At 45.1% G+C, this 16,605-nt stretch overlaps 2 protein-coding genes across 3 annotated transcripts in view; both read right to left on the reverse strand.

The window, feature by feature from the left end:
- The window catches only part of Per2 (period circadian regulator 2), a 750,618-nt gene extending 737,171 nt beyond the window's left edge, over positions 1–13,447 (reverse strand). The window contains exon 1 of the mRNA XM_031368432.1: positions 13,416–13,447. The gene's annotated coding sequence lies outside the window, so the exon portion shown is untranslated. The remainder of the gene's footprint in view (positions 1–13,415) is intronic.
- Hdac4 (histone deacetylase 4) overlaps positions 1–16,605 on the reverse strand; it is a 257,625-nt gene that overhangs the window by 211,582 nt on the left and 29,438 nt on the right. The window contains exon 2 of one of the 2 annotated variants that reach the window (XM_031368438.1): positions 13,416–13,654. In XM_031368438.1, coding sequence (XP_031224298.1) covers positions 13,416–13,437 — 22 coding nt within the window. In that variant the 5' untranslated portion in view covers positions 13,438–13,654. Of the gene's footprint in view, positions 1–13,415; positions 13,655–16,605 lie in introns of those variants that run through there. The other variant, XM_031368437.1, reaches the window with a different exon arrangement.

The raw sequence follows: 16,605 nt of genomic DNA on the forward strand, positions 1-16,605 counted from the left end.
TATAAGCCACAGTTACAGAAATGTAAGACTAGATTAACATTAGAAAAAGTCAATTGAGAAATTCTATCACATTAATCAAGTAAAAGGAAAGAAAGTCTAATATATTAAGCCAAACCAAATGAAAGTTTTAACTTTACAAACTGAAAGATTGACTATCTGTGGTTCATGTGGTTCAACCTAAGGTCTTAACACCCTCTGACGAGAAAATTCTTGACACACCGAAAACAGATGGGAACACCCTTATCCTGATAGACCATTTACACAAAACCTGCAGCAAATGTCACACTGGTGATGACATTCTGGGAGTTTTCCTTCTGGCTGAAGCAAGACCCAGATGCCCACAATATAGCACTGTTGAGCTTCTCACTGGAGGTCACAGCACAGCAAGAGTCTAAAACTCAACCCCCACAACAGTCACCATCCACATAGTGTGAGCTTTTCTAAAACCTGAAAGAATCTATAGATGAATGAATGTAAAAAGCAAGTTCTGTGATGTGTCAGATGACAAAATCACTATACAAAAACTAATTGTATTTCTAAACATCATGAACAACAACAAAAAAACTGAATAAGAATATGCAAAAAACAGAAATCTAAAAAAAAAAAAGAAGAAGAAAAAAAATAAAACCTCAACTATGGGAAATACAAAATGGACAGTAAAGTCCTAAATAAACAGAAACATACAACACACTCATGGGTTGGAAAATTGGAAATAAAAGTTATTCTATATGCAAGTCAACAGAATTCTAATACAGGGACTGTACAGGTAAATGAAAAGGGCTTTAGACATTTAGAGAAAACTCACACCCACCACAACTAGTTAAGAGAAGCATGACTGACTGAGATAGCTCTGTGAGCACAGGCAAGTAGAGCAGCTGGTCAGGAGAGTCTAGAGCCAAACCCAGCCACACAAAGACTGGCACTGCACAGTGAACCCTTCAGTAAGCCACGGATGGAGTCAGTCCTAAAGTGAAAAGCATCTAATCCCCACTTCATGCCCAACTGTAAAAAAATCCTCATGGATTTATGACTGGTAACGTGGTCATATTTCTACTAAAAATTATACAGGCCATCCTCAAGTCCTTTGGATAGGCACATAAAACAAGTGAAATAACATGGTACATTAAAATTAAAAGCATCTGTTAAATAAAACACTAGAAAGAGAAAAAGGCAACCCACAGGATTGTCAGAAAATAGCAATAAGAATAACCAATAAAGAAAAAGAAAGCCAAGTTGGTTTTCTGAATCTCCATCCAGGAACTGATGAAGGGGGACTTCCCTACCGCCCACGTGTGGCCGGTCATCCGTAGGAAAGTGACAGGCATCTTTAGTAACACAGGATACTTGATTCAGGAACAACGGTACAGATGAGAAGACGGCACAGAAAGCTGAGGAGTGCATGTAGGGCAGATAGAGTACATGCAGCACAGGCCAGAGCTCTGTCACAGCCAATTCTGCCCAGATCACCTGCTACACACCTACGGAAGCAGCGAACACAAGAACCCCAAGTGAAACCATGCAAACATCAGCACCAAGGGAAAGAATAGCTTGGGTTAGTCCATCCAGTGAAACATTGTACTCCCACGGAAATGAACCCGGGCCACATCCATCTTGCAAATACACTGTTGAAAGGGCCCAGACAGAAAAGAGCAAATATTGTATGACTCCATTTAAATAAGCTTAAATTTTTCATTTAAGCTAGGAAAAGCGAAGGAAAGGTGAGTGCAGAAGAGCAGATATACTGTGGTCACTTCTGTCTGTACAGCAGGTCCAGAGGAATCTCCTTTCCTGGGCTCCCTCTGAGGTTTCATGCCTGTCTCCAGGCTGGCTTCTTGCCAAGAGAAAGCTCTGACGGGAACTCTTAGGCCTCAGTGTTTATAACAAAAACATATGAAGACCAAAAACAAACTCAGTTCCCACCAAGGACGACTTGTTAAGACAGGTGACCTCATGCAACTATAAAGGGACAAAGCAAGCACTACACCCTAGCATTGCCACAGTCCTGAAAGAGCACCTGCTAACGTATTCATTTCTGGAGACAGGTTCCTAGTAGACCATAGTGCATAGCCAGGTCTGAGGAACCAATGATAAGACAGCTAATACCTGAAACCAAGCCTTTTCTCAGATTTTCTACATTTTCCTTGGTTTCCTATTCTGGGACCCCATCCAGGAGTCCCACCTTTCCCTAGATGCCTCTTGGTTTTTTATACCCTCAGCAGATAGGAGGGGCTAGCAGGTATGTTAGAAACACCCCTTTCAGTATCTGACACGTTCATGTGTTTCCACAGGAAGACCATGGCATGACGTGTCCGTCTCATCCCATGAATATATCTAAGAGTCAGGCCTGGAACTAGCACATGTTGTCAAAGCATTGTAGAGCAGAGAACATGTGGTTGCCAGGAGAGTGTGGGAGGAAAAGCAAGCAATCTCTGGATATGTGGCTATCACCATGAGGCTACACTTAGAGGTTCCACCGTCTTCCCCAGCAAACATATCTTTCAGCTCTGGGAAGAATACACCAGAAGCTCACACCAGCACTAAGCCCACATGGACACAGGGACTCCTATGTCATTAGTTCAACCAGGGAAGTTCCAACCATAGAAAACTTTAGCAATGCTGGTGACCGCTACAAAATTTTTCCTTATAAGGAGGAATCAGGACTCCAGAGAGTCACTAAAATATGGTCTAAACTTGGTGAGCAAGGAAATCAAACACTTCCGTTTTCATTTCATATTGCGGTGATTAGCAGCCATGTCAGACAGCCACTGTTGGGTTTGACATTTTGTGGCTCTTCCTTTCCTCTGAGCCACCAATTTCCTTCCAAAAATGAGGACAAAGTAACAGCACATCGACATATCTCACCAGAGCCAATAGCTCCCAAACAAGCAGCAACAATGGAGACCGGATGCACCCAGAGCAGCCCTGGCTGTGTGTGGCAAGGCTTTCCAGGAACAGAGGAGCAGACAAGACAACTGGCTTCCGCTGAGGTCTGCAGGCCAGGCCCCTGTGGAATACATGCAGTGCAAACTGGACCCAGGCCAGGCCAGGGACAAGCCATGAATGAGACAAGCAGTACTAGCCTGTTTCTGCACATTGCTCCACCTTCAGTAGGGACAAATAAAAAGAACAAGGGAGAGACTTGAGGAAGGCCAGGTCACATAAACAGTCTGGAGGTCTGGCTTGGCAGTAGTACAATACAGCCCACCTGCTAACCTGGCACTGAGACTGCTCACAGAAGAGACAAAGGTCCAAGAAGGGCACAGTGAAAACAGCTCCAGGTTGGCATGGGCCACGCCTTATCTCAGGCTTAGAAACACACTGCTTCTGACAACTCCCTGGCAGTCCAAAAATGACACACTCCCAGAAGTGAATGAACTTCCTCTCCATGGCCTCCATGGCTTCCTCTGCATAGCCTGGCAACATCAGCTTCTGCCCATCACCTTCCTCTACAAACCTTCAATCAGAACTCTAGAAATCCCTTTAATCACCTCTGTAAGGTCCAGTAACCTCTGTGGTTCACTGACCCCTGTCCAGGACTCAATGGTATAAACCAACAAGCTAAATCCACACTTACTCACCAGTTAAGTCTAAAAGTGGTGCTTTGATATTCAAATGTTCTTTTGAGTGGTGGTGATGCACACCTTTAATCCCAGCATTTAGGAGGTAGAGGCAGGCAGATCTCTATGAGTTTGAGGCCAGCCTGGTCTACAGAACGAGTTCCGAGGCAGCTAGGGAGACACAAAGAACCCTGTCTCAGGAAAAGGAAGGAAAGGAGGGAGGATGTGGAAACTTGTGAAAACTATAAAAGGCCTGAAAGGAGACCATGTAGAGTGTGGCTTTATAAACAGCACTGATGAAAATATTATCAGCATAGGTCATTTTAGGCAGTTCCTTAAGCTGAACATACTTCCCAGTGCATGCCTGTAACCCCAGCACTCAGGTGACTGAAGCAGGAAGATCTTGAGTTCAAGACTAGCCCGGGTCATATGGTAAGTTTCAAGACAGTCTGAAACAAACAAACAAGTCAACCAAGATGAATACACTAACTGAAATACTTAGAAGAGTCTGTCCACTCCTACCCAAGCAAAGCCCTTCCACTGTAGGGGTGTTTGTGTGTCAGCATCCCAACTCCTTATTGCCTGGAAAAGCCCTTTGTATGGAGACAGCACGGGGCTGCCAGGCTCCCAGCCTTTATCAATTACACAAGCTTGAAGGAAAATCAAAACTGTTTCCTCTCCCCAGCACAGCTCCAGTAAGCACCCAGAACGTGGGTTCAAGGTCTCCGAGCTAAAGGCAGTCACTGGTTGCATCCTCATGCCAGTCCATGCCAAGCAGTCCATAGATCTCAGCTGCACTGAGTCAGCTGCTGCCTTGCAAGTGGACATGATCCCACCTGACCTTCCTATCCACTATGAGATGTTTACAAGATGTTACTCATGCCTGGGAAGACAGAAAAGAGCCAAATCACAGGGAGACATTAAAGGTGAGTGGACAAATGGACTACTTCCAGAAGCTAGAAAGGAGCCCCAATGAAGACAAACAACCTCAAAGAATGCCCTGCCTGCCAGCTAAAGCCCGGCAGGTGCTTTTCCTGTAGGCTAAAGGCCTGAGGTTCTATGCCACCGTAGAGACCCAGTATGCCAAGCCCCAGCCCCAGCAGCCCCAGTGCTGGCCCCAGCAATGATGCTAGAGATGCACTTCATGACAGACAAATACATCTTTCAACTGTCTACAGAGGACAGTAATAGCTGCACTCACTTAGAAAAGATGAGAATGGCTTTTGCAGACATAGGACTCCCAGTGGAAGGCCCACCAATGGGAACACCTGTACCTTGTTGTCCTTGATCCCTCAGCTCCAAAGCAGGCCCTCACTTGCTACCTGCCCTGATGCTGCAAGAGGGACCACATTCAGGTCCCAGCTCACTGCCAATGGCCATGTAGGCTTTCCAAGTGACCCTGATCTCCTACTTTCTACTTTCACTGAGGTGCTCACACATATAATACCAGGTCCAGTATGAAGAGAACTCTATGTGTCTATGTAACACAGATGCTTTCTAAGGAAAATGTTGGCATTTCATGCATCTAGTTTCTCCAGGCACTACCTCAAACTTTCTAAATGCTTTTAGCCCCTAGTTTGTAAGAAAGAAAGACTCATATCTCTCTAGGCTTTTCAATAGAACCAGAACAAAGCACTGGGTCAGGATAGATGACTTGGTGGTTAAGAGCACTTGCGACTCTTTCAGAGGCTCTGAGTTCCAATCCTAGTAGGCATCTCGTGGCTCTGTAACTCTAGTTCCAAGGAATCAGACACCCTCTTCTGGCCTCTGTGAATACTGGATGCACATGATAAACAGATATCCATGCGGACAAAACATCCATACACATAGCATAATAATAAATAAATCTATTTTTATTTCAATTCTTTTAAAACTGCCACTAACCAGAAGAGAGATACATGATCATGTATCTCTGCATACATGATCAGAGAGGTCTGCATATTACATCAATCTGGGAGAGAGGCACAGGCTTAAAGAATGTCAGTCTCTGACAGGGAATGGTTCTCATATGAAGATAAAAATAAGGAGCATCAAGAATTCTGTACCATGCTGTTGACTGGCTATGGGAGGTAGGGGCTTCCACTAAAAGCAGCCTGGCTTACTCTTAAAGACTATGTGCATTAGAAACTGTACCCAACAGTTTTCTCAAAACACCAATATTGCCAATAGTGAGGTCTTTTGAGAAAACAAGCCACTGAGAACTGGACTCTAATTAAAGTCCACTTTCTCCAAGAGACTTCCTGGGAGAGTGCAAGAAGACCACACCAGCTGTGAGTGCAAACTAATCAAAGATGGGCCTGCAGCTCTTCCAGAAGAGGCTTTAACACCTTCTGGGAAGGTCTAAATGTTGTTGTTGCCCACCCAGTGTAGCAGCAGTAAGAAGTGAGCAGCAGAGAAGAGATGACGTGTGAGGACAGAAGACACCCTGAGTGTATTGAGGGCCCTTCAATAGGGAACGGCTCCTGGTGCCATCACAAAAGAATGCAGCAGGCTGGGGTGATGCAGAGGCCAGGGAAGCCCTCAGCAGACAGCCATTGCCATCCTGATCTTAGCCTTCCAGCCTCTAGAAATGCACAAGTTTCTGTAAGTCATATTACCAAAGGGGTATTATTACAGCAGCAGGGAGGAACAGAGACACTGGACCTAAACCACCAGAATACAAGTAGTATTCTTTAAAAAAAAAAAAATAGGAGCTGGGGAAGCACTCAGTCAGTAAAGTCCCTGCAGTGCAAGCAAGCATGAAGACCTGAGTTCAATCTCCAATAGCCATGTAAAAAGCCAGGCACAGTGGCATGGATCTGCAATCCCAGCACTAGGGGAGTGGAGACAGGAGGATCCCTGAGGATCCCTAGCCAGGCAGGACCAAGAGTGTCTTACCAGCAAGCTTCAGGTCTCAGTGAGAGACCTTGTGTTAAAACACAAGGTAGGCGCTCCTGAGGATAACACAAGGTTCATCTCAGGCCTTGACATGCACTCACATGCATGTGCACGCACACACACACATGCACTCACACATACATGAACACATACCTGCCCATCCCAATCTTGGTCATCAAGGGCTGACATGACTGGACAACAACCAATCCCACCATCTAAAGGGAATACAGAGTCAGAGCTGATGTGGGTCTTATGCGAATGTCACTGTATGAAAACCAATTCATCCGGTTTATGACCACTAAACAAGAACACCAGGATACTTTAACCAACTTCACAGTTCTTTACAAATGCTATCTGATGTAATTTTTAGAAATATGTAAATTAGCCACAAAATTTATATATAAAACACACAAACATCACCTATAAATAAGTTTCTTTTACAAGTACATGGTTACAGCAAGAGTTAGGAATGGCTGAAATGCTGAGCAGTGCTTTGTAGCAGAACCTGAGCTGTTCAAAGCCCTTGATGAAGCTAAGTGTGAGCCCACTGTCTCACTTCATGTCTGTGTTAATCACTAGTTTCCTCAGTGTCCACTTCTTGACAGAGGTGCTGAGGTGAATCTCTAAGTTCCACCCAAATCCCCAGATTAAAATGGTTCACCAGGCAGGCACCCAGTCACTTCCTTCAGCTCAGCGTTCCAGGACCAGCAAAGAGGGCTCGGAGAAGGTCTGAACCATACCTAACATGCAGTACACATGGTGCAAACAGCAGAAGTGCCAGGATGGTTGAGCCAGGATGGCTCAGGTAACACTATGTGTAGCCGAAGAGGGTAACAAAGGGCAGTAAGGCCACACAAATTGCAACAGCAAGCCCAACTCTCTCCCTCCATACTGAGTGCTGCCTCTCTACCAGGCCATGTACCCCAGGCAGCAAGCATAATGCTTCAGACTTGGCTAGTGTAGGCCTTCTGAGGGGAGCACCTTCACTAAATGTGCATGGCTCTTCTGGGAGCTTCTATGATTTGCCTATTCCTTCGCATGGCAAGAATCACTCGGTTCCCCAGGTGCCTGTAACCCCTAAATGACGACCCCTGCCTGCTTGCCCTGGAAGCCCCACACATGTAGAGAGGATGACTAGACTTATCTGAGCCCAAAGCACCCAGAGTTCTGCTGTCCACAGAGAAGCGTGTGTGGGTGATGAATTCCAGTTCCTGGCTGGCCTTTGAAGCACTGTCCTACCTCAACTGAGGCAGTTATTTGATGGCAGGCAATACTGGTTTTCTCACCCACACAATGGAACGGTGGCGTTCCGGCTCACTTCACAAGGTTATCATGCCTCACAAATGTAATGACTGGAAAACACAATTCAGAACGAAGTTGCTATTCATTCTGGTCCCTCAAAAGCACAGCGGTGTTTGACTTGGAGTAAGCAAGTAATCAATGTTGATTTATGATCACTATAAGTTTTAAACACCTACGGTTAAACAGACCCAGTTCTTTAGCTGGAGCAGCTTTGGGCCTTGCACAGACCAGCTCTGGAGGCGGTATGCATCTGCACACCTGTCCACATACGACCTGCCCCCACTGCCAGGCGCTGCAATTATGGCCTTTCTGTTCCAGCACCAAGCTGTGCTCAATGGTTCCTAATGATTCCAGTATTGAGTTTTCTGTGTCAAATACATACCAGGAGTTCATTCTTAAATTTCAATATCATTAATCATCTAACATTCAGCATCTCAGAACTCAGAAATTTGCATTTCTACAATGGGGGCTTTGAAAGAAGGACACAAATGCAAATGCTCCCCAAACTGTGTAAGAATTTTCAGAAAATTGCCAAAACAAACCATCAGCACACCATTGACAGTGAATATTCTGAGCTCTTCTCAGTGACAGAGTATTCGTGATTTTTAAAAGACAAAACACAATTTGAAGATTGAAAAAAAATAGGTTGAAAAATAAGTCCTTATGTCTACATGATTTCCAGAACAAATCTTGACTGATTAAGATCTCAGATAATCACGGCATGGAGAAGCCAGAGTGGTGACAACTTGAGAGCTGTGCATGCTAGTGGGATGGTGGCTGGGAAGATGCCAGCAAGATGCGTGTGCTAGGAGCTGGGCAGGAGGCAGCACAAAGTAAATGAAGCACTCTGGAGGCCTTTCCTTCAGAAATCAGACTGAAGCACTCCCAGTGTTAACACACTCCTACCCATTGTCTGAGGTATCTCACGTCTTCCTCCAAAGAACATGCATGCACAAAAGAAACACTCACTTCTCTATGTCCTTGACCAGCTCAGTCTTGCTCCCTATTGTCCACAACCTCAGAGTGGCTACCTCCTGGTGTCCCCTCCTGTCCTCTCCCAGATCTGCATGAAGCCTCTTCTCTCTGGCTGACTCTGCTTCACAAGGCTATCTACCTCCTTACTGACAGTCCTAGGCCTCCTGCTGGCTGGCTACCCCTAACTGGTCTACGGTGGTCTCTTATACCAGGCCTCACTCAGGCGCTGCAACTCACTTGCTACCAGCTGTCCAGAATCTACATCTGCATACACCACAGCCCACAAAATTCATTCTCTACCCTACTGGGCAAGTATCCCTGAAACATATACATTGCAGAGCACAATGTAAAAGCTATAAAAACATTCCTTTATGATATAATTTTATTACCATTTAATATCTTCATTACTATATAATAACCTTGGCAACCAAACTGATTAAAATAAATAAGACTCAAGACCATACAAGTAAAGGCTAGAACCAGGCATGCACCTTTAATCCCAGCACTCAGAGGCAAGAAGCAGGCAGATCCCTGTAAATTCAAGGCTAGCTTGGTCTACATAGTGAGATACAGGCCAACCAAAACTTCACGGAGAGATCCTGTGGGGGTGGGGGGCAGTGTGAGGACTTAGAGCACAGAGCTGGAGGATCTCAGCTCAGCCTAGGCCAAGAGCAGAGGGCCTCTTCCTGGAGACCCAGAGAACAACCCTAGTGATGTTTCAGACAGACAGAATATTATTAAACCATAGAATGGCCCAAATTAAAGCACTGATCTTGGATTACACAGGCTTCCCTCAAAGTGATTACTTTATTTATAACCCGACACTAGCCAGCCCTCTCACAGAGATCCAGGGATAGATAGAAAAACAGAAAAAAGGATCCTGGCTCTGACTGGTTCCCTACCTGAGGCCATGAGCTGGGTCAGCACAGATGCCTCCTTGAGGATCCCTACTTTCTCTAAGCAGAGACCTTCCACAAGGAAGGTCAAATACACTGGTGATACAGTGCCATGTCACATGAGTGAGTGATCAGGTGACAGGACTAGGGTCTCCTGGGAGCCAGCCAGTTACCAATATCTAGATGCACTGTAGCACGAAGAAGGACAGAGCAATTACTGGGAGGCCCCATGTACCCTCCCACTGCTATTTTCAGGGGACCTGCTGCACAGGCAGAGGTCTAAGAGCTGAGCTCACCACAGCCTGCCTGGGCACATCTCAACAGTGAGGGCCTTAGTGCAGGATGAGACCAGCAGCACCATTCAGAGCCTCTTTCCACAGAGTCCTCACAAGCTGAACCAACCCAAGCCCTTTCCTCAGGCTGTTCACAGGACTGGAAACAGTTATTTAGAGCAATAAATCCCAACAGTTAGAAGGCTTTTACGTCAGAAAGCCAGGGCCTGGCTCTAGCAAAGTCCAGAAAGAAGAGCAATAAAATCATAACGCAGGCCTCACCCAGCACCACAGGGAGTTTAAAGGAAAACAGAGGAGAGAGGAGTTATACACAGCAAATAAAAAGGCCACTTCATCACCAGGCCAAAGCCAAGCTGCCCTGCCAATGTGAGAGGACCCAAAGGCCACAGAGCTCCACCGGGGCCTGATGTGCCACCAGTACTGCGCCAGGCCACACAGGAGCAGGCAAGAGTGAGCCAGGCAGGCTAGGGCATGGGGCCAGAGGGAAGACACTGGGGTCACAGAGGAAGGAAGACAGGGAATTACGAGTTAATGACAAGGACCAGCATGATTATCCTGGTTCCCTAGCTTTGTCCCAACATAGTCAGAAGTTTTCTGTTCCAGACAGCAAGCTGAAGGTTGGGGAGCTCTGTGGAAGTTGCTATAATTAACCTATGCAAGACTTCAGGCTCAAACCCCCAATATTAAAACTCCCCATTATTAAAAAAAAAAAAATCAATAAATTAGTTCATTGACTATTCATCCTCTTCCTGAAATCCACTAAATTAAAAATATAAATAAACTGTGGAGGCACTCAAAGCATTCAAAGCAATGTCTAATAGGGAAAGCCCAGAGGACTCATCTGAAACCACAGGGCCATCAAGCAAGTATAAGTCTCGCCAGTAAGGACCTATGGCCTAGGCACACAGCCAGCTTCCCTCTTGGCCATTCAGAGCTGTGGTAAGCCATGTGGAAGGCACCTGTTATATGGCTCTAGAATACAATTTGTAGAAGACCAGGGGGCTGGAGAGGCAGGAATCTCAGCAAGCTCCAGGCCCTGAACAAACAGCCCAGTTGCAGTTAATGCAAGCATTCTGAGGAAGAGCATGGCCTCTACACAAGCAGCTCGATCGGACCCGCGGCAAGAAGACACAGGCACACAACCTGACATGAGGGAAAGAGCCACCCAGAGCTCAACGACAGAGAAACAAGCAGAGGGGCTGGAGTATAGCTCAGTGGTGCTGCATTATCTGGTGTGCAAGGAGCCCCAAGTCTGGTACTCAACAAAGGAAAGAAAGCAGCAATGGGGAAGGGAGAGACAGATAGAGAAAAAGACAGAAAGACAGACAGAAAGAAAGAACTGAACAACAATGAGTAAAGTTTCCCACACAAAGGGCAAAGACTCTGGGGAGAAAAGTCAGAATCCAGCTGTCCCCATTTATGAGGATAACGCTTGAAGAGGATGGCTGGGGAAACTCACAGATAAGTAGGCAGGACAAGATCCATTAGCCAAAACAGGCAAGTGTTTTATAGAACAAAATAAACAATGTACTCTGGCAAGAGACCTCATTAACCAAAAGAATAGTCATTAATTCTTAATTAAGCACTGGAGGGAAACACTGAAATATAGAGAGCAAATGATTAATAATGTTAAAAGACTATACCAAAATTATAACTACAATAGAAAATTTTACTTTTCTCAGAAATCAAGCAAAGGGTAGAGGCCTAAAAACTTAATTGAGTTAATAGATATGTAACATGTAGAGAGAAGATACAAATATTCTTGAACAGAACAAGGTCACGCATATATGAGATTTTTAAATACAGTACTTCTTTAGACCAACAACATAAGAACATGCTTTTCCTTAAATGCCTAGGTAGCATGTGTAAGATCTGACTGTATCTGTTGTGTGTATAAGATCTGACTGTATCTGTGTCAGGTCACAGAGTATGTGCACCATTTAAACAGCAAAAAGAACATAGTGATTTTCTCCAGCATGCTAGCAGAAATAAAACAATTTCTGTCCAGCGCTAACATGGTGAAAAGGTAGGAAACTACGCCTCCTTATACACTGCGATTATGGAGTTCAGTTAGACAACATTCTGGAACAATTTCATAGCCACCCTTAAAGACATTTTAAACCTGTGTGTATGCTGGCCCAGCTTTAGCTTATAAGAAGTTAGCAGTAGTGGGAACACTTGTAGTACTGTTCATAATATATTCACAGTAATTGTGTAATGTTACCTTGGAGCTATCATGAACACAGCCTTAATCACATAAAGACACACAAACTGTCAAAAGAATGCTAGGCTTATGTGCACACTGACAGCAAAGATGTTCACAATACACTAACATAGAAAACATCTAACACATGACCTCATGTACAGATGTGGACACATGTATTTCTCTGCATGTTCACATGGGGAAGACACACACCTCCATCTCACTGCAAAGTAGGAGGCATACCTACATATCAGCATCTACTGTACATTTCAGCCTACACAGCTTAATTTTTTCCTGCAATCAATCATAAACCATTTCTTTACAATAATCAATACATGAACAACTGAATCAATAAAACCTTCCTACCTAAATAAAGCCTAGAATTCTGCCCTCTGAAGCTCTCAGATAAAGCAATGATGCCCAGAGAAGTATGTGTGACCATTCTGTTTCAGGCAGTCCTGGAGGAAACGACCTAGACCCTAAGCCTCTGCCTCTACCCAGTGGAGCAGGCTCAGAGGCAAGTTGACAAAGCCTCAAACATCCATTCTAGCTAGCATCTGTCACGCCTCCTGTGTGTACTCAGGACAGTCACTACACCTAAAGCCCTAGAGACTACAAAATGCACTAGAAGTTCCCAAAACCAGGCAAGGGTTCTACAGGAGATCCACACCTTAAGGTGGGCCAGGCAGGGCTCTCTACATTTAACCTGGTTCATGCTTTGCTACTTTCTAAGGCCAAGTCCCATATGTATTTCCCATGTAAAGACCCAAGCATGTAGTTACTAATTCTGTTCTACCCTTCTGGCTCTGTGACCTTGGATGAATCTTTTGTCCCAGAAGTTCCAAATGGGCTGTTGAGAAGCAGAAAGACTTGTAAAGTGCTTAATATGGCACCAAAGAAAGCAAACCAAGGACACTGGAAAGGCTGTGTAGAACCAAGGTTTCATCCCGGCCAGGGTCATCACAGCAGCACTGTTCCTCACCCACCCTGACAAGAACCTCACTCTGCAAGTTACCTACTGATATCTACCCATCACCTACTCAAAAACAATTCTCTTTCCCGGCATCAAGGAAACTCCCTGCCACTGGGGTGGGCAGACAAAGCCAGGGCATCTTCTGAATCCCTGGGAGGTCTGTATCAGCTCTTTGAACCAGAAGACAAGAACCCACAGTTTCTGAGCACTTGCTGATGCTGGGAACCAACAGCAACCGCCACAGGAAAGCAAAATCTGAAATGGAACAAGCAGGCTGCAGGGACAGCAGCAACACATCTGTAAAAAAAGAATGCTAGTATCCAAAGTTGCAGGCCTTACCTGGATGGCTTTGGGAGCTCATTGCTAGCAGCGTCAGTGCCTTAAGTTCAAAATGGCTCAAGATGTCCAGGTAAACAGTGGCTCCAACACGCTCCAAATTTATACCAGCACATGCAGGTACAAAACTGAGGAGGCCCGAGTCCCAGCTGTGTAAACTTGAAGTCTCACTGGCAGCGTCTTGTAAACCAAATAATCCACAAGAAGAGCAGAAGTTGTCACCTGGCCTTGCAGAGATGAACCTGTAAGGTCAGAGAAGAAAGGAGCCCTCAGTTGGGATGTGACCACCACCACCTAACTAAGAAATAGGCTCTGGTTTTCATACTCTCTTTCTTTATAAACCCAGGAACTGGAAAAGCAATTCATACTAAGCCATTCTGAACAACCTGAACCACTGGTTTGTTGTAAATCACGAGAGAGGGAAAAAAAAAGCAAAAACATTGGTGAACAGTGTTCCTCTTCACTGCTGGACTGCTGGCATCATCACCTAGTGGCTGGGCTGTAGAGCCGGTACAGTCAGGACAAGATAGCCAGCAGTACCCCCAACCTCTGCCCAACAAGATGTCAGTAGCACCGCTATCATGATAGCCAGAAATGTCTCAGTGCAGGGAGGTAGGAGGGGGGCAATCAACCTCAGTTAAAAGTCTGATTTACAGATATCAGCCACCTTTCCAGAAACTTCCCCATTATCAGCATTTGGGAGGAAGCAGTACAGGAGAATCTTGCCAGTGACACAGAGATATTCCAAGCTGCACTATTTTGTGAAATACACAGAAAAAATACCACTGTCCCGCCTTGCCTTTTCATTGAGAAGTGCCCATCCAGACTTCTCTGCACACAGCTGCCACCATAAAATTTAGTTCAAATTCTGTTCTCCCACTTGAGTACCATAAATTATCACCCATGTGCCCATCTTTATAACTATGCTTTTCCATGTTTTTAAGGGATGTACAGCCATGCAGAAGATCTGAAAGCTATCTCTGGTAGCTCCTCCCCAGAGGCAGGTGCTTGGCATCATTCAAACTCAGATCTCCCCTGTTGTTATCTTCCTCTACGTTTTGCCCATAGAACCACTGCCTAGATAACATCTTACCCACGGCAGCCACTCTGGAAGGTCACTCCACATCACTTGGTAAATCCTTTGGAAGATTCCCTGACCTACACAAGGTTTGGGAAGGCTGCAGGTGTCAAGGCACCATCAAAAGCCCTGGTAATACGAGACCCATGAATCAAATCGATTCTCCAGACTTTCCACAACCCAGTCACTTCAGACAAGATAATGAATGTCAACCCAAGACTACCAGACTGACTGTGGCTCCAGTGCCCACTGAGGCATCTGTCTACTTCATCTCTTCCTTTAAGAATGTGATGACTCCTTTTCTTTTCTTTTCTTTTTTTTTTTTTTTTTGAGACTGTCTCACTATATACACCAAGCTGATCCTGAACTCAAAGAGACTGGCCTGCCTGTCTTCTGAGTGCTTAGGAGTCAGTTAGGACACAATTCACTTCCTGAAAGGAGTGCAGGTGGCACAATTCTGCAAACCCTGTGCCTCTCGGGCAACTTTGCATCCATTCTGCACACAGTTACAGATTAGCTAAGTATAAAAGTCTCAGGCCATAACCATCCACCGTGTAACACTGTTCCCTTGGTACCATGGAATACCTGAGGCCACCTTCTCCACGGTTCCTGTCTCTGTAACTTTTAGGGCTGGATATAGCTGACTATCATTTTCTTCTGCCTACATGCTACCATGTCTTTTCTTAGTCTGGAAACTTAAAATATTGTCAGACGGTGTGTCACTGCATGTCTCTTGATTATTTTGCTCACAGCAAGACCCTTTGAATGTGTCTCCCTCTTCCTGCTCTGGAAGAGTGCTCAGTCACTTTTGATTATTTTTATTCAGCTTGTTCTGGCTTCTTGAAAGATTCTATACTGCTGGCTGGACTTTCGCCATAGATCCCACCCCTCTTGCCTCAGACACATCTGTTGTTTATTCTGCATTCCCAGGCGGCCTCTCTGGTACATTCTGCACATGACTGATGAGATCTTCCAAAGTATCATTGTCTTAGTCAGGTTTTTTTATGGTTGCAGCAAAACACCATGCCCAAAAAGCAAGTTGGGGAGAAAAGGATTTATTTGACTTATAGTTTCCAATCATAATCCATCACCAAAGGAAGCCAGGACAAGAACTCAGGTAGGGCAGGAACCTGGAAGCAGGAGCTGGTACAGAGGCCATGGAGGAGTGCTGCTTACTGGCTTGCTCCTCATGACTTGTTCAGCCTGCTTTCTTATAGAACCCAGGACCACCAGCCCAGGGATGGCACCATCCATACTGGGCTGGATCACTAGTTGAGAAAGGCCGTACAGCTGGATCTCATGGAGGCAGTTCCTCAACGGAGGCTCCTTTCTCTTCTCTGGTGACTCTAGCTTGTGTCAAGTTGACACAGAAGCAGCCAGTGCAGTCAGTTTTCTTCATTGTGGTTCTGATGCCATTAAGTAAGCTTCAGACACTGTTCTCCACTATCTCACTGTGAACTTCATTTAGCCTCATCCTTTCCCTGATGACCATTCTAGCCAAACTTCTAAAAACCTTTCTTCTTCTAGAACAGGAATCATTTTCTGAGGTGGCCTTCCAGGTATTCTGAAACACCTGTTGGCAGGCCCCAGATGAGGACTGCCATATTTATCTTCAAAGAAGAGAGCCCCTCCAGACCAAAGGACACCCAAGCCCACCTTCTCTTCCCAGAGGATGTCAGCTTCCCAGGGTTGCAGCTCCCACCCAGGACTTCCAGCAAACTCTCTAAGAAGAACTAATGGAGATGAGCCACTTCTTGTAACAGAAACCAGGAGTTGTTGTGACACAATACAATGTTCTAGGAAGACAAAAACTTGCCAAAAATGAACACTAAAATACCAGGGCTTAGGCGAAGAATGAAGTTCATAAGCAACATTCTACAGAAATACATATCAAAAGAAAAAGTTACCATCATTTATAAAGAAGACTCTAAATAGTTCTAACAAAAAAGTCTAAATACTGTAGAATTGTAAGATCTTTAAACAGTGACAACTTAAATAACAGGATGAAGAGAAAATGCTTCTAAGTTTGGGAATCATCAAGGACAACTGAGCCTACCTTGCCTGTACCTGTGACCTTGTCAAACTGTTTCCACTAAGGGCAGAGCTGGTCAGATG

The sequence above is a fragment of the Mastomys coucha genome, unplaced genomic scaffold, assembly GCF_008632895.1.
Source record: "Mastomys coucha isolate ucsf_1 unplaced genomic scaffold, UCSF_Mcou_1 pScaffold14, whole genome shotgun sequence".
In the NCBI taxonomy this organism is placed as follows: domain Eukaryota; kingdom Metazoa; phylum Chordata; class Mammalia; order Rodentia; family Muridae; genus Mastomys; species Mastomys coucha.